Source organism: Epinephelus lanceolatus, chromosome 18 (assembly GCF_041903045.1).
Source record: "Epinephelus lanceolatus isolate andai-2023 chromosome 18, ASM4190304v1, whole genome shotgun sequence".
In the NCBI taxonomy this organism is placed as follows: domain Eukaryota; kingdom Metazoa; phylum Chordata; class Actinopteri; order Perciformes; family Serranidae; genus Epinephelus; species Epinephelus lanceolatus.
Genome location: NC_135751.1, coordinates 17,661,250 through 17,689,026, shown reverse-complemented (window position 1 = coordinate 17,689,026; position 27,777 = coordinate 17,661,250). Strand labels below are relative to the sequence as shown.

The window sequence follows — 27,777 nt, the reverse complement described above, 5'->3', positions numbered from 1 at the left end:
CCCATGACTTGGCAAAACTTTGGCTTCACAAGAATACTCAGTGAACACAAAGACGGGGCTACACAGGATTTACACATCTGAACTGCTTTAAGGAGCTGAACCAAAAGCTTTTATGGCTTTTGGTTAACCTTATATCAAAACACATCTGGGTCTGCATTTAAGACATAAAGAACAGTAACAAAACAAAACAAAAAAAAGCAAAGTTTGCATAAATAACTACAAAAGCATCCATGGCCTGATTAAAAAGATTTCTGTTTAAATAGCAGGGAACTACAGATGCATATTGCTGCCACACCAGAAACAGAAAAAGATGAGTATCACCTTATAACGTCAAAAGTTGATCATTATAATAATATGTTTTTTAATGTTATAACAGTATTTTCATATTATAAGATATTTTCACATTATTATGACATACAAACTTATCATGTTACAACTGTGGATGTATAAAGAGAACTGGATACAGCCTTGGAGGCGGAGCCCTGTTCATTCCTATAAAAGTTGCTTAGTGATGCATGAAGCCAAAAAGGTTTGACTTCCCGGGTATAATATTAACTAGATTTTCTGTTTGTTGGGCCAATAGAGCAAGCACACTAGAGACTTCTGTCAGCTGAGTGGCTAACTTCCAGTTTAGCCCTCCGCTAACTTGAATGGGGATAAAATGATTTAATCGTGTGGCTCTTCTAGACTTAGGAAATGTTGTCAGATAGAACAGGTAATCCCAATAATGAAGTCACTTTGCAGGTGTTGTGATGCTCAAAAAAATGTATCCACTGATTTACAGACGTCCCTTCCCTAATGTTGGTTCGTGGGAAAAAGTGTAAAGGCCCAATGACATCACGTGACGGACCAGGAAATTGTAGTTCCAGGGTTTGGCCACTAGGAAAACTGGTTTCAAAGCCTGTGTGGTTTCTGGGGGCTTGGTTATAACAAAATTTAAAGATAAACAGTATACTGTTTATTCACATCATAATGTGATCACTTATACTGTAAAAACATTTAAAATTTTATGTTATAATGTGATAACATATTGTTATAACATGAAACTCACGTTTGAATGAGAAAACAGTTTGCGGAGATGGATAAATTGAGAGATACAGCTCATTTGCATGACTTGATTTGTTGGGTTGAGACATGGTGACATTCTGCATGATATTGTGATAAGTGTGTGTACACTGAGAGGGATTTTAATATGCATTGGAGTGTGCAGGAGGAATAAAGAGTCTGTTGTAATCGTCATAATAATGTGAAAATAGCTTGTTATGATGATAAACCTTTACGTTATAACATGATTCTTATGCATTTTTCGTTTTCTGGCACAGCAGCAATATAATGCTGTAGGGGAAAGACGGGGAACTGCATGGTAAATATGGCGTCACTTCAGATCCAGATCTCTGACTACGGTTTTACGTGTACTCTAATTTTCATTCTTCCATCATATATACATTGTGAAAATAACAATAATAAACAGAGAAGCACCAGTTATTTTCAGCAGAGTAGAGCTGCATTAGGATAGTAACTGACATAAGCAAAATTATCAAATCAGTCAAGTGTTAACCAAGTTTCGTGTCAAGGATTACAGCCAAGACAAGCAGCACAACAAAGGACACATGAGAGCATTTGGTGGAGACAACGTAGACACAGCTCCAAAATCCTTTGGTTTCTGTGAGACACAGTTAACTCAGATCCTGAATGTGTAATCCAGGAAATGTATTTCTTGATCAAACAGACACACAGACAGACACACACACATACGTGCACACACACACACACACACACACACACACACACACACACACACTGATAATCCCATAGGTAAGAGTCTATACGGCAATGGCAGCCAAAGTGACTTAACTACAGAGTTCAACATCTGTTTCCAGTTCCAAGTTCACATGGCTCACTGCATCAACAGTTCCAGGTAATGCAAACCCGACCGGGACCTTATGAAAACCGACCGTCTCTGATGAACATGTCAGCATAAGGGCACGTGAGAGGGTAAAGTGAGTGTGTATGTGTGCGTGAAAGAGAGAGAGCCAAAGACGGGAGTGTGTGTGTGTGTGTGTCACTGAATGTTCTCAACACTAATCCAGCAGTGCATGAGGGACGACTGCCTTCTAGGAAAGGCAATACAAATATGGCACACTCCGAGAGAGACGGAGAGAGAAAAGAGACAGAGTAGTGTTTGCACTCTAAGCCATACCTTCATGAGGGGAGTACCACAGCTTATTGTTGCCATAAGTCCTAACTGTTGTGATGTTATCTCTCCCTGATGTAGCAAGGCTCATGCCAACGTCTCACATTGTCGAGGGGGGTGGGGTAAGGTGGGCTGGGGGGTGAGGGCTGTTGCCATGTAGAGTAACAGAGGTGGTTGCGTGACAGGATGGGGTGGAGGGTGTGTGACAGCTCATCAGCAACCGCATTGGTTTCTGTGGGTTTCTGGCCTCACTTGCAAAACAGAACCCCCTTGCCTTCTCATCCCCTCCCCTCTCCCTCCCTCCTCCATCGCCCAGCTCCTTCAGCTGGAAAGCTCAGCGAGGGTTTATTTTCACGGATGGGGAGCGAAAACAGCCCTCTCTTTGTTTTGGCTGCCGTGCTGTTCCCAGTGGAAGAGGCGTGGTGTCCTGAGGACTGGGGCTGGGCCTCATAGGGGACACGTGGAGGAGGATGGTGGGGGGTTGGGGGTTGTCCAGGTATGGGTCCTTCTCAAACTGGGTGCGAGGGCAGCTCCAGGAGGGTGGGCGTGTGTGTTGAGGCCAGGTGACAGAACCCCACCTCTGTGCTGTCTGTTATAGTGATGTCCGCATCTTCCCCTTTCCCTCGCTGGCGACGGATGGCACTGAAATACGCATTCATCAGCTGCATGATCTCAGTCAGCTGTGACAGAGAGAGAGAGAGAGAGAGAGAGAGAGAGAGAGAGAGAGAGAGAGAGAGAGAGAGAGAGGTCAGATTGGTGGCAGTCTCAGTGTCTGTCTGGCACTGTCACAGGAGGGTGGAGACGGATGATGTCATCCAGCTGTTAGAAAAACTGGATCCCCCAGAAGCAGAGGATGATGTTGTTTGACACACACACCCCTTGATCAGAAAAAAGAGACCTTACAAGTGTGTGGATATTTCATCACTTTGACATATTTTGTTCAGCAGCTGTTGCAGAAACAAGTAAGGGCACTGCGCACAAGTTCATCTGTCTCTCCGTTACCCTGACCTTGGTGGACATGACCACCAAACCACCATAAGCCACCATGACCATTACCCTTACTTTAGTCCTGCTAATGCTTGCCTAAACATTGTGTGTGAGAACACGGTCTAAAACAGTCTCAACTTATACCTACTCTTCAACTTTAACTGTAACCCTTAAATGAGCAGCTAATCTCGCCCTCACCATTAACTCCAGGCCTAACCATAATCACCCCCTGCAAATCCGTTCTCTCTCTTTTTTTTCCTGCCCAGGACCTCAAAACCCTGCACATTCATGTAACTGCAATATAAGGCCTTAAGTTCATAAAAGTAGGAGCCTTACTGGGCTCTGCTTCAATTCGCCTGTGTGTCCAATAAATAAATAAAAGCCACTTTTGTGCCCCATGAGAGATCACAGAGGGATTTTTTGTTCCGTGTGGGAAGATGCAAGCAAATCTGCCCCGTGAAAGGCAAGATTTGTTCCCCACTGAAAACAAAAAATGTCTGTTTGGAAGAACATCCATGTTTCTGAGAAATGTTGCCTAATATTTTAATCTAACCACGGCAATAAAACTCGCCCCCCAGTTGCCATTTAATGCCAGGAAGTTAGACTTTTGGTGGTTAGCATCGGTTGGAGAGCAGGGGCAGGTTGTGTGCTCTCTATTTAGACCAAATTAATGAGTGTTTTTAAAGTGGGTCAGAGAGCTGGAAGGGGGGGGGGGGGGGGGGGGGGTATCATGAGCAGACAGCATGCTTCTTTCACTTACTCTGCAGAACACTGCATGGTGATAAGGCCACTTGGCCCTGCACTGTACACAAACTGAATCCTGAATCCAGTAATAAGAGATTTTACTTCCTCTAACTCAGTAATGCTTCACTTACAGATATGGCCCACGATAAGGTGCCACGTGGCCTGCCGATCATTTTCTAATTCACAATTAAAATAAATGGATTCTCACTGTTTGTTTGTTTTTTTTTTTAATGTTTTTTTTTTTTACTTTTAATATAAATAAGGTGTCAGAGTGCATAAAAAGCATCAAACTAGAGCTTGTTTATCAAAAAGTGCCAGGGGAAAATCCCCAGACCCCTTGACAGAAATCTGGGCTAAGCCCTGTATGTCCTTGATTCCTAGAAACTGGCCCCCAGACTCCTCTCATTTTGCAAAAGTGGCCCCCGGGCAAAGCAAGTTGAGTATCCCTGTGTTAACCCTTAGCCTGTATATACTGTACTATTCTGTGGTGTGACCCACTATACCTTGGTGGTTTCAAACAGCAGATCCCGATCCCCAGCTGTGATCTTGAAAGTGTTGCTATCAGATACGCCGTAAGAACAGATCTGGCCATAAGGGAAGGACTCCAGGGCCTCTGCCTCTCCCTGCCGATACAGAGACACGGAGGTAGCAGCTACGCCCAGCCACAACTTCTGGGAAAAACTCCCTGTTGAACTCTGGAGGGAGGAAGAGGTAAGCAGATGTCAAAACAGCTTACAGTTATTCTTTAATTTACCTCAAGAGTCCTAGTGACTCTTAAGCACAGAGGGAGCAAAATCTCTCAGTCCAACAATAAAACTAAAGTGTGACATCACAATACTCACAATATAAAAGTCCACTTCATAAAGAGTGCATCCAAAGCCCGACCACTGGCGTGCAATTGTGAGGTAGGCAGCCATACTGTCCCCGCGGCTGTAGCCGGCCAGACCTTTCCAACGCTCCAAAATGGATCCCATGACAGCCGCTGCCTCCTCCTTCAGCCGACTCCGCAGGCGCATGTCCTGCTCTACTTTTTGCTTGTGCGCTGCTGTAGCTGTGTGGCTCCACAGTGTCCCTGCCAGGAGGCCCGTGGGGAAGCGTTGCGTGGTGGGGCAGCCCTGAGCTGCCACCTGACAAGGAGGCAGGGCTTGGGGTGCAGAAAGGGACATAAGGACTCGTGCTTCTAGCACATGACCTGGGAAAAGCTCGTCCAGAGGTGGGCAGGGGGCATGTGTGCTGAAGTCACCCATCAGACACTGAAGCCTCAGGGAAGCTAAGGCCTGCAGGTCCTCTTCACAGGCTGGCAACTGGCCACGTACCACCATCTCATGGCACTGCAGCACGAAGCCCGAAGCCAGGACAAACAGGGAGAGACAGGAACAGGAGGAAAAGAAGGTACAATTTGTCAGTAATAGCCTCAGTCCTGCCATCAATCCTTTCTACCCCACCCTGTTTTATTTTGTCCCATAACTCTTTTATGGGAGTCCTCGGGAAAAATGTTCTAATGAAGCCAGTGCTGGCTGCCTTTTGCCCCCTCTGCACTATAGCCAGTGCTCTTAGTCATGCTTTTTATGTGCTGTGCTTTACTGCAATCACAGCTCATATAAGACATTAATGATTGTTAAGTAAAAACATAATAATCCAATGAAATACGAGGAATGAATCGCTGCAGGACAATAAATTATATCTCATTATCAGCACTGAAACAGTCACTCATAACAAAGACGCTCTCAAAGGAGGACTCTGCCCTTTGAGGAGTTGAGTTCTGCTCCATTACCTGCTCAAAGAGAAAGAGATATTCAATGCTGTCCACTGATATGCTGTCAGCATCCAACAGGCAGTAGAGTTTGAAACACAGTTTCCATTGGGATTTAGACTCTGCCTCTTTGGTGGAAAGGCTGCACAGAAGAGGAACAGAGAGGTTTAGAAAAGGAACGAATATACTAAAATACAAGCCTAAATGTTAATATGTTACAAGGTATTGCTTCTTCAATGTGTAATATTATTGTTAAGTAACTTGGTGGCTTGCTGAGTTTCATGTTTACTCACTGAGCAGTGTGAGGACACAGATGTCTACACTTGTTAATGAAACACAGGCCCCCTTTATTCCAGCTTTATTGTTTCATTTGAGACTTTGCCTTGTACAACCAAATGACATCAGCTTCACCTTGGCTATCCAGCAACTGGCTGGCTTTGCTGACAGAAATAGTGACACCAGTCTAGTTTCCCAGCAGGGTGTCATGTTTGACCAACAAAACCAGACAAGGTCACCAGTTATCAAGGATACTGGATAATGTTCAGCATGGGAGCTGGGCTAGTGAGGATAAATATACAATCCACTGCTCTGCTGGCATTCATCTAATGAGTGACAAATAGCTCAGATTCCTGCCAGACTTAGCCAAGGTGTTTTGATAGTGTTGTCTGTCTGCTTGGTTTTATTGTGTCTGACTTCCTCGCCGTATGTCTGTTTCATTTTACAGGGTGAAGACAGGGATTTACTTTTCGAACCTCGTCAGGATGTCTGCAATCAGAGTGTTGCCTGCGATCGGCTGCTCCCACAGTGCATTCTGCTCGTACAGTGCAAATGTGTTTTTGCTGTCTTGCAGGCCGAGCTTCTCCTGCATCCTTCGAACCACCTGACGACGAGCAAAGGAAAGTGGGTTGAAAAACAGATGGACACATAAATGGTTAAACACTGAAGGAACCGTTTGCCCCAAAATAAAAAAAAAATACATATTTTTCATTTAACCTTAGTGCTATCTATTCATCTATATTGTTTTGGTGTGAGTTGCTGCATGTTGGAGATGTCAGCCATAGACATGCTTGCCTTAACTTGAACATAATGGAATAAGGTGGCACTCAGCTTGTAGACCTCAAATCGTGAAAAAATAAAATACATTTGAAAACCTCACCGACAATGTCTCGCCCTAGAATTCATGCGTCTACTGATGGACAAGAGGGTTGTGCTCCTGACACCGTGAGACGTAAACATTAATCGTGTCCTCCTCGGCTGAGCTGTTACTTAAGCTAGCTCAGTGGTGCAAGCTGAGCTGGCAGTACAACATTACATTATTATTGCCTATTTGTGCATGACAGTCCCACACTCACACTAACTTATCGCCAATGTTCATGATTTTCTGTGTCTGTCTGTTTCTTTGAGCATCACAAGCTGAGTGCCTTCTAATTCTACTATTTTTGGGAGAAGGCAGACATCTCTACAGCCAATATCCCCAACACTCAGCAACTCACACCAAAAAACAAAAAAATAGATTTATAAAAAGCACTATAGGTAAGAGGAAAAATATGTATTCTGGATTTCAGGGTGAACTGTCCCTTTAAGAGTGAAAACAGAAGAGGTAGAGATGCAGTTACTGTGGTTAAGGTTGTTTATTAATGTCATTATACTTCAGATTAGGCTAGGATGTTTTGAACAAATCAGATGCTGAAAGATTGAGAAAAGTTGTGCTATGAAGTATAATACAGATAAATGCGCCCATACCTCATTGGCGGTAGTGTGTGAGCTGATGTACAGCTGGCAGGATAGGGGCCCAGGGTAGTGCACAGTGCACAGCATCTCCTGTCGGCTCATCAGCATCTGGATTTCATCCCAGGATGGCACACACTCTCGACACTTGGTCTTCTCCAGAGCCTCGCTGATGAATGATGCATAGTTATCCATCTCGGACTCAGGACTTTGGCTCTGGATCCTGCAAGAAGGAGTGAGAGTGAGACGGGTGGAAACGTACCACGTGCGTGTGTAAGCGCATTTAGAATTTCTAGATATTTGCCAGCAAAATGAAAATATTCGACACTTAAAAGGGAGAACTTGTTAATGCTCGTGATGTCAACAGCAATTCAAAGTCTGTAACGTGTTATGCTATGATTATGGACTTTGCGTCATCCTTTTGATTCAACAGAGTTCTTTATTTTCTTTGGGTTGGCAGTGCTCAAAAGTCAATGAGGCGAGGAATGACAAATGTTCTCACTTTAGCTCTTAGGGACTTAAAAGGCTCAACATCCCTCAATCCTTCAAAGAAAAGGAAAATGGCAAAGAAAACATGTTCGACTTTGGGTAGCGGACGAAACAGGAAAAGGTGTTTCCGCTCCTGTGAACCAGAGTGACCTGCCACTTCCTCCCTGTGGAGTGTCCAGGAGTGGTAGGTGTGTATATGTGTGTGCTGTTGTTTAAATGAGGGGACACAAAAGCAGTAGACACACACTTCAACTGGAGCCTGAAGTCTTACACACTTTGGGGAGTTTGAAATGTGTGAAAAACAACCTGATGGAGTCATGAGCTCAGCACTGTGTAAACAAAGAGAAAAAATAGGAAGGAAACAATTATACTTCAATGTTCATCCCAAAATACACAAAACAGAGGACAGAGAGAGAGGGGGAGCAACAGGGCCTCAAACATTCTGCCAGACAGAGAGAGGCCCTCTCGTTCCCTCCAATGCCTCGCTCTCTCATAACTATATGGCCACAGGGTGGGATTTGTCCCGCTGAAACATAATTAGGAATGTTCCACTGAGTCTATGTGATCCTTCCTATACTCTTCTGTCTTCACCCCTCTCTGCTCTTTCCTCCTTTCTTGCCCCCTCCTCCTCCTCTGCTTTCTTTCCTCTGGCCTGCTCTCTCTGACAGCAGACATTCCCTGGGGGTTTTCTCAGGGCACTGGGGGAGTGGAGGAGGGTTTCTGGGCCCACTTCCCAGCTCCAGTCTTAGCTCTGCCCAGCTGCAGCCTCAGCACACATCCACAGAGTGAGAGAGTGCGTGAGAGCGATGGCAATGCGTATCAAAACACACGGGCAGCAAGTTCCACAGCTTTATTATGAATCGCCATTGCATGCAACTACTCCATTAGCTAGAGGGTGATTCCCAGTACAAACGTATAGATAGAAAACTGTAGTGGTTTGATGGAATGGCGTTAGACAGAAAATCTGTAGCAGGAGCTTAGCACTGCTAATAACTTAGATTAGCATGCTTGACAGAGGGGCTAATTCAGACCTGTAAATCCAGCCCTAAAACACTGGATCTGTCTGGGAGAACATGCTAACAATGTGAAGGCATATCACGCTACTATATCTAAACTGGTGGTTTGCGGTGCTGGCGCCTGCTTTTTGTCCGCTGTCTGGGCCCCATGTTTTCCCTGCTACTACAGACTACTGGTTCACCTTCACCTGCAAGCATTCAACCTGTTCTCACTCATAATAACCAAATACTGATTTCTAGTCTGATGTACTATTCTTATGGGAATGGGACTGAATCTTGTTGCTACAACTTGTTTTCACATTTCACTCAGATCACTTACCACTTTTGTGTAAAATCATTTTCATGGATATATTAGGACACATTTTTGTAGGGCACCTGACACAGGCCATACTCTGTGGGGAGTGGCATGCTTCATGTTTAGAATTTTAATCAATGAATGGATAAAAATATGCATTTATTTTGTAGTTCTCATTTTACGATAGTTTGTTTGTTGAGTTTTGTCTTTTTCTAAATATATAACATCCTCTACAGTGCCTGTGTCTCAGGAGATAGAGTGGGTCATCCACCAATCAGAAGATGGGTGGTTTGATTTCTGGCTCTTCAAGTCTGCATGTAGACGAATCCTTGGGCAATATACCAAACCCCAAACTGCTCCCATTTGAGTGCATGTGATTGTTTAAAGACTGAGTAGCAGGTGGCACCTTGTACGGTAGCCTTGGCCACTAGTGTATGAATGTGTGTGTGCATGGGTGAATGTGACAAGTTTTGTTAAAGCGCTGTGAGTGGTCAGAAGACTAGAAAGGCGCTATACAAGTGCAAGTGCATTTACCATTTACATAATGGTGCGTATTTATGTTGACAACCAGCTGACAGTTGTGGAGTTTAGGGCGGTGGGCTTATATGTTCATTTACAAAAATGTTAAGAAAAAAAAGTAATTTTCATCAATATAAAATAACACTGTTATAATTGTGGTTTCCATTACTTAAAACTGTCAACAAAAGGATTAGCTGCAGTTTTTCTCCTGTCTTCCACAAGTCATGTTTCCCACTGGGAGAAATCAGAGCCAGCAAAAACAAGAACATTTTCCATTTGTAATTACAAGTAGGAAATTATGTTAACAGTTTTCTTCAGGATTTATTTATTGTAAACTTAACATGAATAAATCTAACCTCAACGTGGCATAAGCCATTTCTTATTTTCCAGACTATATTGTAGTTTATCTATGTAAACAAAACAATCTATTTAAGCTACATTCTGCAACTTAAAGGTACACTCTGCAGGAATTGTTCACTGCTGTTTGGAAACAGACAGTGAAAGTCAACCTCAGATTCACTCTTGTTTGGAACAAGCTTTGTCTGCTAGGCATTGCGCCTTACTATACTTACTCATAGCATTCTCTTGGACGGGTGCTGCTTACAGTCTGCCGCCTGGTGGCTACGTTTTTATAAAGTCTAGACTCACCTGTATACTGTACCTAGGAATGTTCTTAACACAGCAAAATAAGAAGAAAGGGAGGGGAGGGTACAGTCTCTGAAGAAAAATACACCACCACACAGTTCAAGTGAAGAGTGAGAGGGATTAGTTTTGTATACAACACCTCACTTCTCAGTACATGTTTCACTTGAGGCCAGTATTTGAATTTAATACTTAAAAACACTGACGTCAACTATATCACCTCTGCCAAACATCAGTATCCTTTGTATGCATCTTACCTTTTGAGGTGGAATCGCAGGTACTTGAGCATGGTGGGCCCAGGTAGGAAGGTGCAGCTCATGCAGGTCAGAAGCTGCCAGTAGCGGAGGTGTGCGGCTGTGTATGGGGCAGGCGTGTAGCTGGTCTGCTTCACCAGCTGGCAGTAGACCTCATCGCGAAGAGGCCGCAGGTCCAGGCAGGTCTGCAGCACACCCTGGATGATGGGCACCGGCTCCCGTGCTGATTCCAGCTGCTGCAGGCAGTTGAAGAGCTTCACAGCCTCCTCGCGCACCGAGCCATAGCCTTTTCCGCTGTGGTCTGAAGAGAGAGGAGTGGTGTAACATTGTGTTATACTTTGATGTTATTTTTGTTTTCTTCATTTTTTCTATGCTACTTCAGGATATCTGTATGATGCTAACATTGTTTTGTGCAAACATCAGAAGTTTCAGCTATAAAACAATTACTTATTACATATATTGTTGTCTAATTGTCTTGTGGTGTGTCACTGTTTGCACTTATTTTAAAGACACAACCGGGCCAAGTAAGATCCTGCACTGCATTGTGCTAAATGCTGCCTCAGCAATTCAAACAGATATCAGAATGGTTTCCAATTAGCAATAAAGCCCTCGAACGGTAGTTACAGGAAATGGTTTGCTAACTGCATACACATACAGGGTTGAGTGGTCAGTTTCTGTAAATAGCATAAATAACTGTTAACACAGTCAAGATTACAACAGCTTCAACAAAGACTCAGCCATCAGCACTGAGATCTGAGCCTAACTGTTTTGTAATCTAGTTGAATTCTAAATCTCTCATTATTATTATTATTATTATTATTATTATTAATATTATGATAATCATTATATTTTTACTTGCAACTTTGTTGCTACGATAATGTATGACGTGTACATGTTAACTACTTACATGTGTGCTCCAGGCTGCCATAGGGAAAGGGCAGCAGAGGAGCATACAGGGGGCCCTGGGTGTACTTGAGGATGGGATTGTGCTGGTAGATGTGCTCCACTACCTCAGGGTTGAACTTATTCTCCTACAGCACACAAGTGAAAAAAAACTGATGCTAACATCAACAGACAAAGTAAAGAACAAACTTTCATATGCCTTCAATATGCCTACAGCCAACCTGGAAGCAAGTTGGTGAGTGGGTGATTGAGTATGTGTGTTTGTCTGTCAGGGGTTACTGAGGTCGATTTGACAAGGGTCACAATTCGGCTCTGGCAGCTTTCAAAGCAGCAGGAAGGTCAAGTGATGACCCAGCAAACCACACTAGCATGACTGACACGTTATATTTTATCCACTGGTGTCAATGAGTTTAGTGTGCGTGTGTTTGTGTCTTTTGCTGCTTATGTGGATAGATGCCTTCCAGCGGTACAGATGGCTTCCATGCTACTGCCCTCCAGCACCTGTTGCTCATTAGTAACGTTGCCACTGCTCTGGCTCTCTCCTGCCTCTGCAGCCCCCTCAAACCAGCCACCCTTTCTCTCTGGCTACAAGACCAGCCCGCTCCCCCCCCCTCCTTACTAGGGCAAAGTTGACACATTCTTCTGAAGTGTTTGGTGCACACTAGTGACAGGCTTGTCTGTTTGAAATGTGGGAATGAGATGCTGCTCTGTGAATCACGTGCAGCAGGATACAGCACAACATACAACATCAGATGAAATGCACACACTGTACATAAATGGTTAGGTTTCTTATTCCCTTTGGTCTTCCCCAACAAATGCAGTGCATTTTGGAAAATACCCCCTTTTTTTCTTCCTTGCCAAAAGCTAGATGAGGGATTGATACCACTCTCAACTGTGCACGGCGGATATAAAGCTACAGCAAGCAGCTTAACACTAGCACAAAGACTAAAAACAGGAAAACAGCTACCCTGGCTCTATCCAAAGGTAACAAAACCTGCCTACTTGCACCTGTAAAGCTCACTAATTAAAAACTGAAATGAAAAAATGACAATTTGCCATCTTACACTGGTTGCCTGGCAACTAGGGACTACCTAAAACTTGGTATTTTACCTGAATGGGTGTGGGTTTGCAGGACACAGAAATGCATGTTCCAGCAAGCTCAGTTATTGTCTCAGCCAATGAGTGCACATTCATACTTTATATGATAACCTGTGTGCACCTCAGTAAGAATGCATAAAAAATCCTGAATTATGTGGTTTGACGAAAATAAGAAGTTAACTGAGTGGCAAAGTATGGGCTGACTTAATTTTTAAAGCACGGAAAATACAGCACACTAAACTGAATAATAGTCACTCATAAAATATAAGATCAGTTTATTTGATGCATGTCAAGCATAAAGGCCTACAGAACATACTATTCATGTTTTCCTATAATTTGTATATTTGGTCTGGATATATATATATATATATCCATATATGTTTGGGCATGACGCCAGAAACTACACTGACATCAGAATATAGATGTTAAACCATGTTACCATGTTATGATGGTCAACTTGACAATATATCAGCAGTCAGGCTAAAAAGTCATTTGAAAATCTGCGGGGAAGTCTAGTCACAGTTACAGCTGTGCCAGCAGTACAAGGAGCAAAAGAACATCTTTGTAAAACAATGTTCATGGTTTATGGTCTTGCTAGCTTATGCAAAAAAGTGACGAGACATCCAAATGCAAGCCGCTTAGAATGTGCATCAGGCACACAAAACTCTGTGTAACACAGGATGTGTACCAGGTTTTTTATTTGTCCCTGGCAACTGGTCCTGGCCATGAAATAGCTGTGCACATAAGCTTCCATATAATGACAAGTTATCGTACACTTTGGTTTATGTACGGATAAAACAAACGAGAAATGACATGTTAATTGGTGAGCTTAAGAGGTGCTGGTAGGCCAGTTTTGTTACATTTAAACAGCCAGACTAGCTGTTTCCATTCGTCTTTATATTTAGCATACAGACCTGTGAGTGGTATCGACCTTCTAATCAAACTGGAATGAAAAGGAAGCATATTTCCCTAACTGCAGAACCTTTTCTTTTAAGGATAGTTCTCATTTATAACAACTTGGATCTTGTTTTCATTTTTGTCCATCATTTCTATCACATATACATTAACACTGACATGTGCTCATCAAAGTCATTACTAAGATCTAGTGAAACAGCAACATTGCTAATGTTATAACAAGGCCAGTGGAGTCTGACAATACAACAAGCCAGAAATTAAGATAGATTATCTATCTTTATTTGAAAGCAAAACAAACATTGAGTACACCTGAAATGTTGCTTGTAATTCCTGAGTGCAGAGGAAAACTGCACAGCTACACTATAGTAGGTCAGAGTAGTGCTGTGAGTTGAGTTACAAAAGTCTAGGTAATAATTTCACGGTCTGTTTGTCCTTTAAATGTAACATGTGGCAGATTTAAGATTTAAGAGCAGTTCGCCTATGTAATCTGTTCATCAGATCTTCTCTCTATTTTCTCTCTTTCACACAAGGCCTCTGGCTGTAGGTCCAAGGCTAACACTGCAATCCCTGCTCTCTCTTGTGTCTGTGGCTAGTACATGAATCTATGCTTAAAAGATAAGCGAGCAGTCCTGTTCACACAAAGCCTCCTCTGTTCATTCTCTCTTTGGTTTTTTTGCAGCAGCAGTCCTAATCTCACATTGAAGAAGGAAAATACCCCACCTATTTGAGAAAGTGTGCCTGCTTGTAAAGGTGAGAGAAAGCAACACACTGAGATAGAGAGACAGAGGAAGAGACTTTAGGAGGAGAAGCAAAACAATGAATGAGGAGCACTTTAAAAGCAGGCCCCCTCTGTTCCTTCAAAATATAATCTTGGCCCCTCCTGGCTAAGCAGACATAGGCAGACGGAGGCAAGCAGATTAACCACTTTCTTTGAGATTAGAGACTCTCGTTGGGAGATTACGGAGACAGGAGGCCAGGCAAAGGACTGCTTATCTGGTCCCTGCTGCCTCACACCAAGCCCTCCTCTGCCAAAACTGCCCCTCTCTTCACCCCAGGCGCAGACTGATGCAAGACGAGTCATCTGTCTGCTCAATGAGATTCCAGCATGCTGTGTTCTCTAGCAAGCCCTGGCCTAAAAATATGGCTGTCCTTCATAAATACACTTCACTCTCCTTCCACATGAGAAGGTAAAGCAAAAAGCATCCTTTCAAATCCACATGTTCTGGACACTCAATAACTGTAAATACCTTTATCTTGAAATGACCTGTCTGGCTCAGGTCTGTTATTATGTCCTGTCCCTGTGTGGTGGAATACGATGAGATCATTCAAAAGAGAAAGGCAAGCAGAGGAAACTTGGACTGGACTCCTGGCCCGATGATGCCATGTAGTTTCCATGGTAACAGTGCGGTGGGGGGAGCAACAGCAACTGTGTGTATATGTTTGTGTGTGTCACGTGGCTCACCTCAATGTCTCGAATCAGGAGCTGTGTTGGTGTTTCCACTGGTGCTTTGGTATCAATGATTTTCTGGATGGCACATGCCCAGTGGACAGCCTCGTTGAAGTGCTTGGTGTACAGCCTGTAGCAGTGCTTCCGCCCATATACTGTGATGCTCCAGTGGCCTGAAAGAAACCCATAAAACATTTTATATAATTGACACTTGAAGGCACCTTATCTGAAAGTGTGCTTTAAGTAAACAGGGAAGAGAACAGTGAAATGTTCTCTGCACGAGACACCCCGCATGTCTAGCGTGACCCCCCCCCCCGACTTCCTCTCTCAGTTTCATTGAGGATCAAAGGTCAGCCTGTGAGGAACCTCAGACCACGCCAAAACCAAAACAACATCAGTTATTCTATAGATGAGTTAGGACAGAAGTGTTAAACCCCCTCAGTGAGTCTCCCCTTGGACAGCCTGCAATAAAAGTGAAAAAAGCGTGCTTCCTCCTTGTGCAGAGGAAGTATTAGACATACCCCAGGCAGGTTGGCCTGATCTGCAGCCCCACGTCTGTTATCAGCCTTTCCTGCTACGTGACTTGGCACCATGTCCTGCTTTGTTTAGGTTCTTGGTGAAGTACAAACCCAAAATTAAGAGGTTTTACAACTGAGATTATGGCGCAGTTGTATTGCTTTTGCCTACTTTGCACCTGTTTGGTGACCTTACATTAACTCTGCTGTAAAGGGCCACTGGTGCCAAAGATGGAACCCTTAAAGGGAACTAATATTTCATGGTGACAACCAGAAAATACACAGAGGAAGTAAATATTTCATGCAACTTTCTCTGTGGTTTAGGAGGAACATAAAGTTATTCAGTAGTGAAACAGCCAGGAGAGCTTGTGACAAAGGCACTATTGAAAGTGCACATCTGTCCAGAAAAGTCCCCTGGCATACTGAGTTAGTAAAAACTATGTTTGGGTTTGGGTTTATACAATGGTTTGGACATTTTAAGTGGTTTGGTGAAGTCAGCAGGACATAATCCCCTCCACTGACAGACAGACAGACAGGCAGACAGACGTAGACAGAAAGCGACATGTTTGAGTAATACAGAAACTTGAAAAAAGACAAGTCATTCCTGTGTCTCTTCCCGTCTAGCAAAGACTTAGATGCCTTTTGTTTCTTTCATTCCAGAAAGGGAAGGGAGATGCCCCCATTGACAACTCAAATGTGAGGTTTCCAGACCAACACAGCTGGGGCTTCCCAAACTTACTCAGAATTACAGTACTCATGGGAAGGGAAAGGGGACCACAAGACATCACTTACATATCAAAAAACTCTGACCAACATACTAAAAATGTCTAAGATCACATCACCGCACGGGGAATTCACACAGGTCTTACTGGAGTGTACAGAGATTACAGGCAAGTATACATGAGTGTGAGTCAGCTATGCATCAGCCTGTCTGTGTGCCCCTCACCCGTTTCCTTGTATGTCTGCTTGTCTGGCCAGATGACAGAGCAGAGGTTGGTGAGGACCAGTGTGCCTAGTCTGCGGGCTCCTTTCTCTGGTCCGGTGTAGTAGTCAAGGGAGTCCTGGCTCAGCACGAACCAGTACCGACGCTGCTTGATCCAGTTGCCTCGCACCTCCCGCAGCAGCCACCCTTTAAATAAAGACACACGTCATATGACAAATCAACTTCAAAATAAAATAGTGCAATGTCTCTTACTAGTGGAAATGCAATGATTTTTTTGGATAAATTGATTAGTTGAAAAAAAAAATCAACATCTATTTAATAGATTTATGGTTTAACTCATCTATTTAAACCAAAAAAGCTAAACATTTCATGATTGCATGTTCTTAAATGTCAGAGCCTGCTGCCTTTTCTTGCCCGTTTTATAGTTAACTAAATTTCTTTGGGTTTTGGACTGTTAGTTGGATAAAACAAGACAGTTGAAGAGGATCTAGACTTTGGACATTTTTCACTGTTAACTGATCTCTGACAGACAAAACAATTAAAACAAGATAGGGCCAAGCAATATATTACATTGATAACGTGATCTGAGACTAGATATCGTCTTAGATTTTGGATATTGTAATATTATAAGTTGTCTTCCTGGCATTAAAGGCTGCATTACAATAAAGTGATGTAATTTTTCAAACTTACCACACTGCTCTAGCTGTTCTTTTATTTCCCTTTACCCACTTAGTCATAATATATATATTATAATATATATATATATATATAATATCCACATGACTAATGATCATTTATCAAACAACATTGTGTAAACACTTTGTGAAAGCACCTATTGTCAACCCTACAGTATCGTCACAATATTGATATAAAGGTATTTCATCAAAAAGACTGTGATATGGGGCACTGAGTAGTTCAGCTGGTAGAGCAGGTGCTCCATGTACAAAGGCGACATCTTTGCCACAGCGGTTGCAGGTTTGATTCCGACCTGCAGCCCTTTCCTGCATGTCATCCCCCCTTTCACGCTACCACTGTACTATCAAATAAAGGCCAAAGAGCCCAAAAAATAATGTTTAGAAAAAAAAAAATAGGTGATATTTGTTTTTCTCCATATCGCTGAACCTTCACTTTGAGAAATGTACTTCATATCCTTACTTTAATTAACAAAATAAAGCCAAACTTATAGCAATTAATAGCATTTGTTTTCACCTGCTTGGAGTCTTGGGGCAATTGTGCTAGCACGAAGATCACCAAGATGAATTATGAAAATGCATTTTGATTTAACTTAACCCATACTTTCCAGCACACCTACTTACTATGCTATCAGAGAAAGCCTTACTGTATGTGCACATTAGCTACGTGCCAGGACAAGCATTTCCCTTGAAAGGTCTGGTCGGTAGGTGGGCTAGTCATGGAGCTACTAAACCAGTGCTGCTGCACCATGTCTTCACTAAGAATAATCCCCAAGGCATGTAATTGTCCATAAAGTTTGTACCAGTCTATATGAGACTGCCTTGTTGGGGTAAATACTAGGGGATAAAAATACAGCCAGCTAATGGCATAGGCATTAAAGCCTGCATGCAGCCAACATAATTACCACTTTAGAGGTTGACAGAGTGAGAAAGGAAGGAGAGAGAGAGGGAGAGAGAGAGAGAGAGATGTACAGGAACAGTGTGACAACGAGAGACAAAGAGAGTAAAGCAGACATGCCTTCAGCCAGCTCGGCTCAGCTAGGCATGCCCATTGGTCTTGCCAGGCCTGGCTCTACTATGCAAGACTGTTGTGTTCCCAAAGTCCTGAGGGTTTGGAAAGACTGCAATAGCCCATATCCACTGTTCCACGGCTGTGAACTCCTTCTCCCCCCTCAGCTATGTGTGCAAATTGTTCCTAATAAATATTTAATCTCAGAGTGGATAAATAAACTAGTTTGGCAGAGCTCTGTCCAGATGCCGCCTGGAGAGAAACAGAGGGAGGAGGAATGAAGAGTCCTGATAGGAGGGTCACAGTTCATCCAGAGGGTTGATGGAGAGGCTGGCAGAGGACTGCACCACGCCACCTGGACAGATACCAGGCAGTAGGTGGGACTCTCTGCGGGGGCAGGGCACTGCCATACACGGCAGTGTGCCACTGGTGGGGTGGCTGTGAATGTGTGTTCATATGGCTTGTGCATGCATATTTGTGAGTGGCTTTAAAGGAACAATTAGGCAATGTACCTTCAGCTTCCTACCCTGTGAAAACGGCAAATGACGCCACGCCAGCATCACAGCTTCCTCTGTGGTTAGAAAGCTGCGTGCCACCTGTCAGACAGCCCTCATTCTGCCTGCTTCTTTCTTCCCTCTGCTCTCACTTACTTCCCATTTACTTTCATCTCCCCCGTTTCTCTTCTCTCCCTGTTGTCGTCCTTGCCTCAAAGTGGTTTTCCCAGGCAGTGCAAAGCCTCTACTGCTACTCCAAAATAAAAATAAAGAGAGAGGAGGGGGGCAAAGGCTCAGCCTCTCAGGCTATGTTTCCTGTTTAAGAATGCTTCTATATGATATAAGTGGAAGGTTTGAACCCACCATAAACCTACCCAATATAGCCTAAAGCAGAAACCCTGGAGGTACTTAACACCACATCAGAGGGGCGCAGCATCAAAACCCAACGTGAAACGGATAAATAAAAACCATGAGGTAAGTCAGGCTGAGCTAGCTGACAGACTGGATGTGCAATGGGGAGGCAGACAAGCTGACTGGGTGAGAGGCATGAAGAGAAGGGCATGCCTGCTACCTTGACGCCTCTGTCACAGACATGGGACGTCCCACAGATGCTGCTCTTTTTGGGGACTTTAAACAGAGCGATAAGGAAAGACAAAAAAAGAGAGAGACAGACAGAGAAAAGAGCAACACAGTCTCCTGTATATCCCTCCCATGGTCTCCCATCTGGATCCCATCTCTGTGGCCTGCTAATGTCCCCCCTGGGGGCCATGGCTCGCCCTTAATTTGTTTCATTTGTGACCCCTGACCCCCAATGCCCTGCCCCCTCAAACACAGATTGTGCAAACAATCTCTCTCTGTGCATTTCCATCTCTTTACTGCAAGCCTCCTGTCAGTCTCTGAGTACTGAATGTTTGTTCTGTGAAGTTCTAATGACATTATAATGAAATGTAAGCATTGCAAATAAAATGAAACCTCACATCAAAGTTCAGTTCTAAAACTTGTTTCAAGAACAAATCCACAGGCATATTGTGCAAAAACAGTCCAAAGTCAGACAGGCATTATGGCAATATGGCTATTTCTTTGAAGTCTACACTATTCTTATTAAAACTGGTGATGACAAAAGATTATAGATCAGCTAATGGTGTCTGAAAGCTTTTCATGAATTCATATTTTGAAATTTTAACAATGTAAATGGACTTGCGAAATGAAAAAGCACTTTAAAAGGGAGACAGATTTGCCTTTAAATTTAATAAAACAGAGGTGTGGGCTCGAGCCATACGACATTGACTCAAGTCACACTTAAGTCACAAATTTGAATACTTTGGACTCGGCTTGACAAAATAAAAAAACAACTTGAATTTTGACTTAAGACTTTGACACCAATGACTTGTTACTTTTGACTTGAAACTCAACTTGAGCCTTTTGACTTAAAGCCTAGCCGATTTGGGAAGAAATGTCATTGACAATATGAGATGAGTTCAAGACAACAACACAGGACAGACACAAACAAAATTCATTCTGTTGTGGCACTGGTTAATAGTAGGGATGCACCGAATATTCGGTAACCGAATATATTCGGCCGAATATTGCAAAAAAACACACATTCGGTATTTGGTGGAATAAGTTAAAAGCAAGTCCGAATAATAGCGGCATGTTTTGATAACGCAATCAAACAGCGTGTGGTGACGGGCGGAATAAAATGTCGGCAGTGTAGCGATATTTTACTCCGTCCGTCATGGCACTCGCATTTGCGACTAAAAATAGTTTTGAGCGAGCAAAATAGGCTTAAATCATTCAGCAGGCTGTGCAAGCAGCCTACAGATTTCAACCAGCAGCAGAAACAAAAGTCGAATCCCATCGGTTGTGGGTTGAACAGGGGTCACAGACACGGTATTCCTGTCAAATACGGCGGCCATCGGCTTACCTCTTCTTGGCGTCATGCCTGCCCAGAAGTACCTGAACAGCCGAGCCAGCCGAACACAGGTAGGTGACGTGTCAGAGGAGAAACGAGCCGTCCACATTACTCTTTCTGGCAGGTAACGGTCCACAAACCTCACCGCACTTTAGGGACTGTTCGTTACTTATGAAGGGACTTGTCAGGGGAGGAGGGTGGCTGGTTGATTCTTATTTTATTTATTTATTTTATTTTGATCCCCCCTATGTTAATCACTGATTGATGCTGTTTTTGAAGTATGAATAAGTCAATAAGTAATTTATTCCATTAAAATATCACTGATGTATTATAGAAAAGTGATTTATCTTTTTATAAATGACAAAAGGCACATCTGCCTCATTTTCGCTGTGGTATTGTGATACTACTCAGAACCATGATATTTTCATTGGTATCGCACAGTGAGTCCCAATTTTGGTACCGTGACAACACAAATCTGGAGGGGGTTCATCTGCAAAAATTAATGAAAAACTAAACAATGATATTCGGTACTCGGTATTCGGCCAAGCGTTTAATAATATTCGGCTTCGGCCACAAATTTTCATTTCGATGCATCCCTAGTTAATAGTGCTACCCGAAGGTGCATGTCAGCGTCACGTTTTTCTCATTATGTTTAGTTGCACTTGTGGCATAGGACATGGGATTGACTCAGGAAGTATTAGTCTTGACTTGGGACTTGATGTGGGACTTGAGTACAAAGACTTGGGACTTACTTGTGTCTTGCAAAACAATGACTTGGCCCCACCTCTATTATGAATAATAAATCAGACCTGAACATTATGTACAAGATGCTCAGCACTAAACTTTGTTCTCTCTTTGGGATCAAACAGAGTATGACATCAGAAGCAGTTCACTTTAACTATAAATCAACAAAGGTATGTCAATAAACCACCATCTTAACATCTCTTTCTGTCACCACTCCATGGCTTTTACAATCCATCCTCCCACCATCAGTCTATATCTGCAATGTTTGTGGCCTATTTTAGATACTGGGGCCATATTAACCCCATGTAGCCTCAGGACATCCAGCTGAAAAGAAAAAAGCATACCGAACAAGGCCCTAATGGAGGAACTGTTGAAAACATATCCTTGTGCAACACACACAGATAAATGAGAGGGATTATTTGGTGCCCTGAGGTGTTGGGGTGGCTCCAAGAGTGTGGTTGGTTGGTTGAAGGATAGGGGTGGTGGTGGTGCAAAAGCTAAAATCCCAAGTGACAGTGTAATCAATTGCCCAAGGAAAGTAGCTGCCCTGTGTTTTGGAGGGAAACTCTTCTCCTTAAACAGCCTGACAGGGACAGAGAGGGGACAGCAGTAAGGGAGGGGCACTACCCGAGGGTGCATAGTAACTGCTGTCAGAATTAGGCAATCTGACTGTCGCCATTCCAAACTGGACGTAACTTATCCAAGTGCTGGCATATTACAGCTCCCTTTCAGTAGCGGGCCAAGGGGAGAAAAAAGGAAAAAAAAATCATACAGAAATATCCTATGAGATCATTCCTCAAAAACATCAGACACCCAAGATGGCGCTCATGATGCCAGTAGCTATCCTTACATGAAGACACAGAGGGGGAGCAGCTGTGCCACATGTGGTCAGAGAGGGGTTGACTACAGGGCGACAGCGCAGAATGGAGCTGTGACAGTACTTAGTAGGAGAGAATTAGGGTAATGAAATATGTACTATGATTAATGGGAAGAACAGCACTATCCTAGCCCTGTACAGACCCTGTTTATTAATTGAAAGACAAAGTAGTAGTATCAATGCTAAGTGTGTAAAAGTAAAAAAAAAAAAGTAAAAAATGGCCATCACAATTTCAAAAGCCCTGGGTGATGTCCTCAGATTGTAAGTTTTGTCCATCCAACGTCTTTCCATAAGGCAAAGACATTCAATTTACATGCTCGTTAAACATGCTCACCAGCAAAAGTGAAAGTAAAAGCCATAAGGACTAACCCCGGATTCACTCTTGTTTGGCATTTCGCCTCACTTTATTTGTGGTTTTCTGGCACTGTGTCTCTTGGATGCATGCTGCTTACAGTCTGGTAGCTACCACCTGATAGCTACCATTTTATAAAGCCCTGACCTCACCTGAGCACTGTGGCAGTACACACCCATAATGTCCCAAACACAGAAAATAACGAAACACAGGCAGAGGGCAGAGTCTCTGCAGAAAATACACTACCACACACTTCTAGTTGGTCATAAATGATGACTGAGAGGGATTACTTCTGTATGAGTCTATACATTGTTTTTTTTTTTTTTTTTGGAAAATGCATAGTATACCTTTAATACAGAACAAATGAAAACAGCAAAACAGTGAATGTTTAACATTTTTGCTTACACAAATAATTGCTTATCAGAATTTTCTGTTTGTTGGCCAATTGATTCATAGACATTTCATTTCTGCAGTAAGGCAATGCACACCGCAACTGAACACAACAGCAGGTGTAACACTGGCGTCATGTGCCGTCTTTGTTGTGCGAGTCAGACTCACCTTTGACCAGCAGTTCAGGCTCTTCCTCCAGGCCCATCTTATTCTTCTCGATGATCAGGCTCTTCATCTCTTCAGACACCTCTGAGACAGTGTGCCTGTGTGGAGCAGCAGAGAGAGAATGTAAATAACTCTGCTTCCCTCTCAACTCAAGTCTTCCCCTGACTACTCCCTCCCATTGGATAGCTAATTGGCCCAGAGACACGCAGTTGGCTGTGAACCCCCTCCATGTGACACTGTGCCAACTACAAGCCTCTCTGATACTCTTAGGTGGGGGTCACACAGGGGGGACTGGAAGAAGTGCCACGAATATCTGTCCTCCAGCATTCTCCCAGTTTCCCTCCCTAGCAGCACGCAAGCACACAAACACACACTGATAAATACCACGCCACTGTGGACAGCTCGTCTCTCTTTTATCACTTTAGCCACCATGCCGAGTGAACGACTGAAAATAAACGTGACAGAGCGACGCCGGCCCGACTCCCAGCCAGCCAGCTCACGCCGGTCAGAGGAAGGCAGAAGGTTCAAGAGGTCACAGCGCTGGATAATTAAAAAACAGAAACATCTAAAAAACATCTGTAAATCTGCTGAACCACTGTTCTTTCTTTCTCTCTTTAATGCCTCACCATAACATTTGCAGGTACCTCCACATACAATGATGCTTCAACATCTGGTCAGGCAATGTTGTGGACAAATTCAGACCGTGTTATCTCAGGCCAAGGCTCATTTCCAGTCTTTTAGATTGTTTAGAGGTTTTATCTCTCCTCATTTATTTATCTCATCACTGGTTTATTTTCTCTATTTCTTGGGTCTAACCAGCATGTGCGGTGCAAGCGACAAACCCCTCCTTCCATCCTGCCCTCTTCCTGCTGGGACCATTGCTCAGGAAATGAATCAAGCACTCCCTTCCAGGGATATTTGGCCTCCTGTTACCAACTCCTTCGCCAGCTGATTTATGTCCTTATTGATCTGATAATTCCGGATGGTTCCTCCTCACGGAAGGCAGCAATAATCAATGAGTGCGAATATAGCCTTATCTGATTTGGCTCAGCTTACATGCAGAAACTGTTTCCTGTCTTTTTGTGTGCACTGACCTGATCCTGTCTATACCATGGTTTATCATGTTGACCTCTGTGACATTACTCTCAAATAGTGCTGCCTAATATGCATAAGGAAGTATTTCACTGCATGAAAGATGGTCTTTTCATAAAAGTGGACTGAATATGTGCAAGAAAGATGCAAAAATTACCAATGCAAAGACATTGGTGGTACCAGAGAAAAAAGAAAAAAATGAATGACAGAATGCAATGCGCCACACCGGACCAATAAACCCACTGATGGGTAATGTAATGAAAGCTTGTCCGTTTAGACACTGGAATTAATATGGCAGTTGGCTGATAACAAATAATCACAAATTACAATTGAAGAGTAAGCTAAAGTATGTTTCTGAAAACAGTTTAGGCAAGAAATAGACAATGCAATTTCTGCCTGTTTTTACAATACAGTAAAGCAACCACTGTCTGCTCACAAATTCTCATACTACAGCCAAACAGTGTACTAAAATATGTTTCTGAGGACATTATAGGCAGACATAGGCAATACAGTAACAGAATCTTGGTTCATGTTTGATCAGTGCTGCTTAGTTTTACTGTTTGATCAGATCAATTCGACATACGGAAATGCTTAAGTTTTGAGCCAGCAAAAATCTGAATTTGAGCTGGGAGATGAGCAGGGAGATTTGGGAGCTGGTACGATGACCATAATTAATTTACACATACTACCCACATTGTTTTGACACAAAGCAGGTTGAAAATCAGCAAGTATCCTTTTAAATGCATACAGCTTATGAAATGTATTTGTACTTGTAGATCCTGATGGATTGGCATCACTCTCTAAATTAAGCTTATCTTCAGACACAGTGAAACTCTATATTGCTGGCCAGTTTTTCGCTATGTGAATGTGAACTGGTTCAAGGCATCACCAGAGAGCAGAAGTGAGAAGGAGAGAGTCAGGATCCTGTCACATTATCCACAGTCATGCTGTCTAACTAAGCCGGCTCGCCTGCTACAGCAGCAGCCCTCAGGGACCTCTGACAGTCCCTGCATCCACAGACCCCACTTATAGGCATTAAAATAAACACAGAAATGTGACGACGTCTCTTATTTGAGGTTGTTAATAACCCTTGCTGCATAACGGAGACATGCATGCAGACAGGCAGAGACAGTCTAAACGTTGCCTAAATGAGAGAGGGATTAGATCTATAGAAAAACTATGCCTTGACTGGAAAATATTGCCTGCTGTGCAGGTGTTTATGTTTCTTGGATTATTGCTATTGTCTGTGATGGGCTTGCATCCAAAATGTCAAGAGCAATGAAAAACAATACTTACACTGAGCTTTTAGATCTCAATTAAGTATCCACTAATAACTCAACTATGCCAATGCAGAGGTTCTAAACTTGTAAACAACTGGTGTAACCTGCTGCAGGATTTGTACAGTCTTGTAAAGATTAAAGAAATGAGTCATAATATTGCAGTTGATTGAAGGATCCTTGTGCTACATTTTGGAGAAATACTCTTGGAGTTCAAAATAAAAGTTGGCTCTCATATGTGCAGTTTTCTAAGAAATGTTGGCATTTTGCCATATCGCTACCACAGACAGAAATCTGTTTTTCTGCCCCTAACTGAACTGCCCCCATCTTTTACCAACTTCAGTCAACTTCAGTATTTATTTTAGGTCATGTAGATGAGGAGGAGGGAGTGAAAGGGGAGGGGAGTACAGGTCCAAACCCAAGTTTTGACCTTTAGCAGCACAAACCAGTTTGACCTTCAATTTAAATGCTGCTCTAGTGGAGTTAGTTTGACCATTGTGTCCAAAAATCCAGCCCAATGTTGACGAGGGGACTTTGGATCTCCACAGCTGTCCAGCAGCCCTAAAACCCTCTCCCTCCACTCAACCCCCACCAGCCCCCCATGCTACCGCCCCCACATTCCCAGAAGCCCCAGCAGGGGCCGTGACGGTGGGGCCTTTAGTGGGCAACTTCCTGTGGAGAGCAGGAAACAATTTGACATGGGGATTAGACAGCACGAAGAATAGAGTGCACATCTACACGCAGCCCCCCCCCCCCCCCCGAGGTCTAAACATCAGCTACTGCAGAGGCAGAGCATCATTTGAATGTCACACTACTCAACTGTTGAGGCTTGAAATGTGTTAAAAATCAAGGTATTTCTTCTGCTCTGTGTTTTGGGGTCAGGTTTGAGATCAGCACACTGTGGCATAGTCTTTTCTTTTAGAAACAGAAAAGTATTTTGCTTCAAGTGTAGCTAAGGAAACAAATAAACATCTTTACAGTTATCTGTTCGTGAAAGTGAAGAGTAACACATCGCTCAAGCCAGACTTACCAGCTCAACCTAGCAAATATACTGCTAGCAAAGTAGGAATCGTGAAAATAAGAGTCAGAATTGATGTTGAGAGAGGACAGGAGACATTTCCCTATGTCATACCACATAGATCTGATTCTATAATCTAAAGCACATATTTACATCCTGTGCAGTTCTGAGTGTAAATGTCATCTAGCTCTGAACAGAAGTGACTATATGGTGTAAAGCCAATGAGGCGCTCCGATTCTGTGTGATTGATATGTGGCTGAGGAGATGAGCAGTTCAATACTCATCTATCCAATACTAACTGTCGCCACTAGTTTGTGTGTGACCTACTTTCCCAATTTTACACAGACAATACCGCCACGCATCCCAATAATAAATCCAACTTATATTGCCCCCTTCTCTTTATCTTACAAATTATTACATCATATTGATCTGCCAAAGTAACTGGCAGTATAATGATACATGATTAAATATCATTATATGTTTTATTTCCAAATCACTAATGACACTATAAACACACTCCTGCATAATTAAAGATCCTGAACATCCATTCAGGTACCTTCAGTTATATATAGCTAACCTCTGTTCAGGTTTAAATGGGTGGGAATTTACAGTACTGAGAAAGAGTTACATCAAGTTGCCAAATTCCTTGTATATGAAAGAGTGATAAAGGGGTACATTGTTCCCTCCTTACTAAGTGCGTCAAAACTAAAAGGAGGGTCAGGGAGGTGTCAGTCATGTATAGTCTGTACATGCCCACACAGTCCTGAGAGGAGCCATAATGGGTGAAAGCACCTGTGTGGCCATGAGGTTGGGTGATAAGCTTTTATTAGCATGAAACCAGTGTATTTCAATGGCAGTACACTCAAGGGTGTTGGACTTTTAGCATTTAGAGTAAACTCACTACATGTAAATCTTGTCCATCATGCCACCAGCCTTGACCCTGTTGTGTCTTGTCACTGGTGTTATGCAGTTATTGTTGAAAGTACAACTTCCAATGATCAAAAATAATTCAGAAAGCACTGCTTCTGCCTGCTTATGCCACATTCACGTCAGATCATTTTAACTAGATTTTCATCAGCCCTCAAGTTGCCATTCTGTGTCAGACATATTAGGAGTGATCATCTTTATCAACGACTCAAGATATACAATTAAGAATTTTCCTAAAAAACAATTTACACACTCATACAGAAGTAATCCCTCTCAATCACTACTTATGACCCACTGTATGTGGTAGTGTATTTTTCTGCAGAGACTCTGCCCTTTGCCTGTGTTTTCTTATGTCTGTGCTCTGGACTTTTATGGGTGTGTACCCC

At 43.0% G+C, this 27,777-nt stretch overlaps 1 protein-coding gene across 1 annotated transcript in view; it reads right to left on the bottom strand.

The window, feature by feature from the left end:
• Window positions 1–337: 337 nt before the first annotated feature.
• Window positions 338–27,777, bottom strand: part of plekhh3 (pleckstrin homology, MyTH4 and FERM domain containing H3) — a 38,931-nt gene continuing 11,491 nt past the window's right edge. Inside the window, exons 3-13 of the mRNA XM_033645226.2 lie at window positions 23,081–23,175; window positions 16,446–16,628; window positions 15,000–15,157; window positions 11,529–11,652; window positions 10,625–10,922; window positions 7,422–7,629; window positions 6,431–6,558; window positions 5,700–5,820; window positions 4,768–5,256; window positions 4,429–4,620; window positions 338–2,874 (exon numbers count right to left, since the gene is read on the bottom strand). Of these exons, the coding sequence (XP_033501117.2) occupies window positions 2,704–2,874; window positions 4,429–4,620; window positions 4,768–5,256; window positions 5,700–5,820; window positions 6,431–6,558; window positions 7,422–7,629; window positions 10,625–10,922; window positions 11,529–11,652; window positions 15,000–15,157; window positions 16,446–16,628; window positions 23,081–23,175 (2,167 nt within the window). The 3' untranslated portion in view covers window positions 338–2,703. The remainder of the gene's footprint in view (window positions 2,875–4,428; window positions 4,621–4,767; window positions 5,257–5,699; window positions 5,821–6,430; window positions 6,559–7,421; window positions 7,630–10,624; window positions 10,923–11,528; window positions 11,653–14,999; window positions 15,158–16,445; window positions 16,629–23,080; window positions 23,176–27,777) is intronic.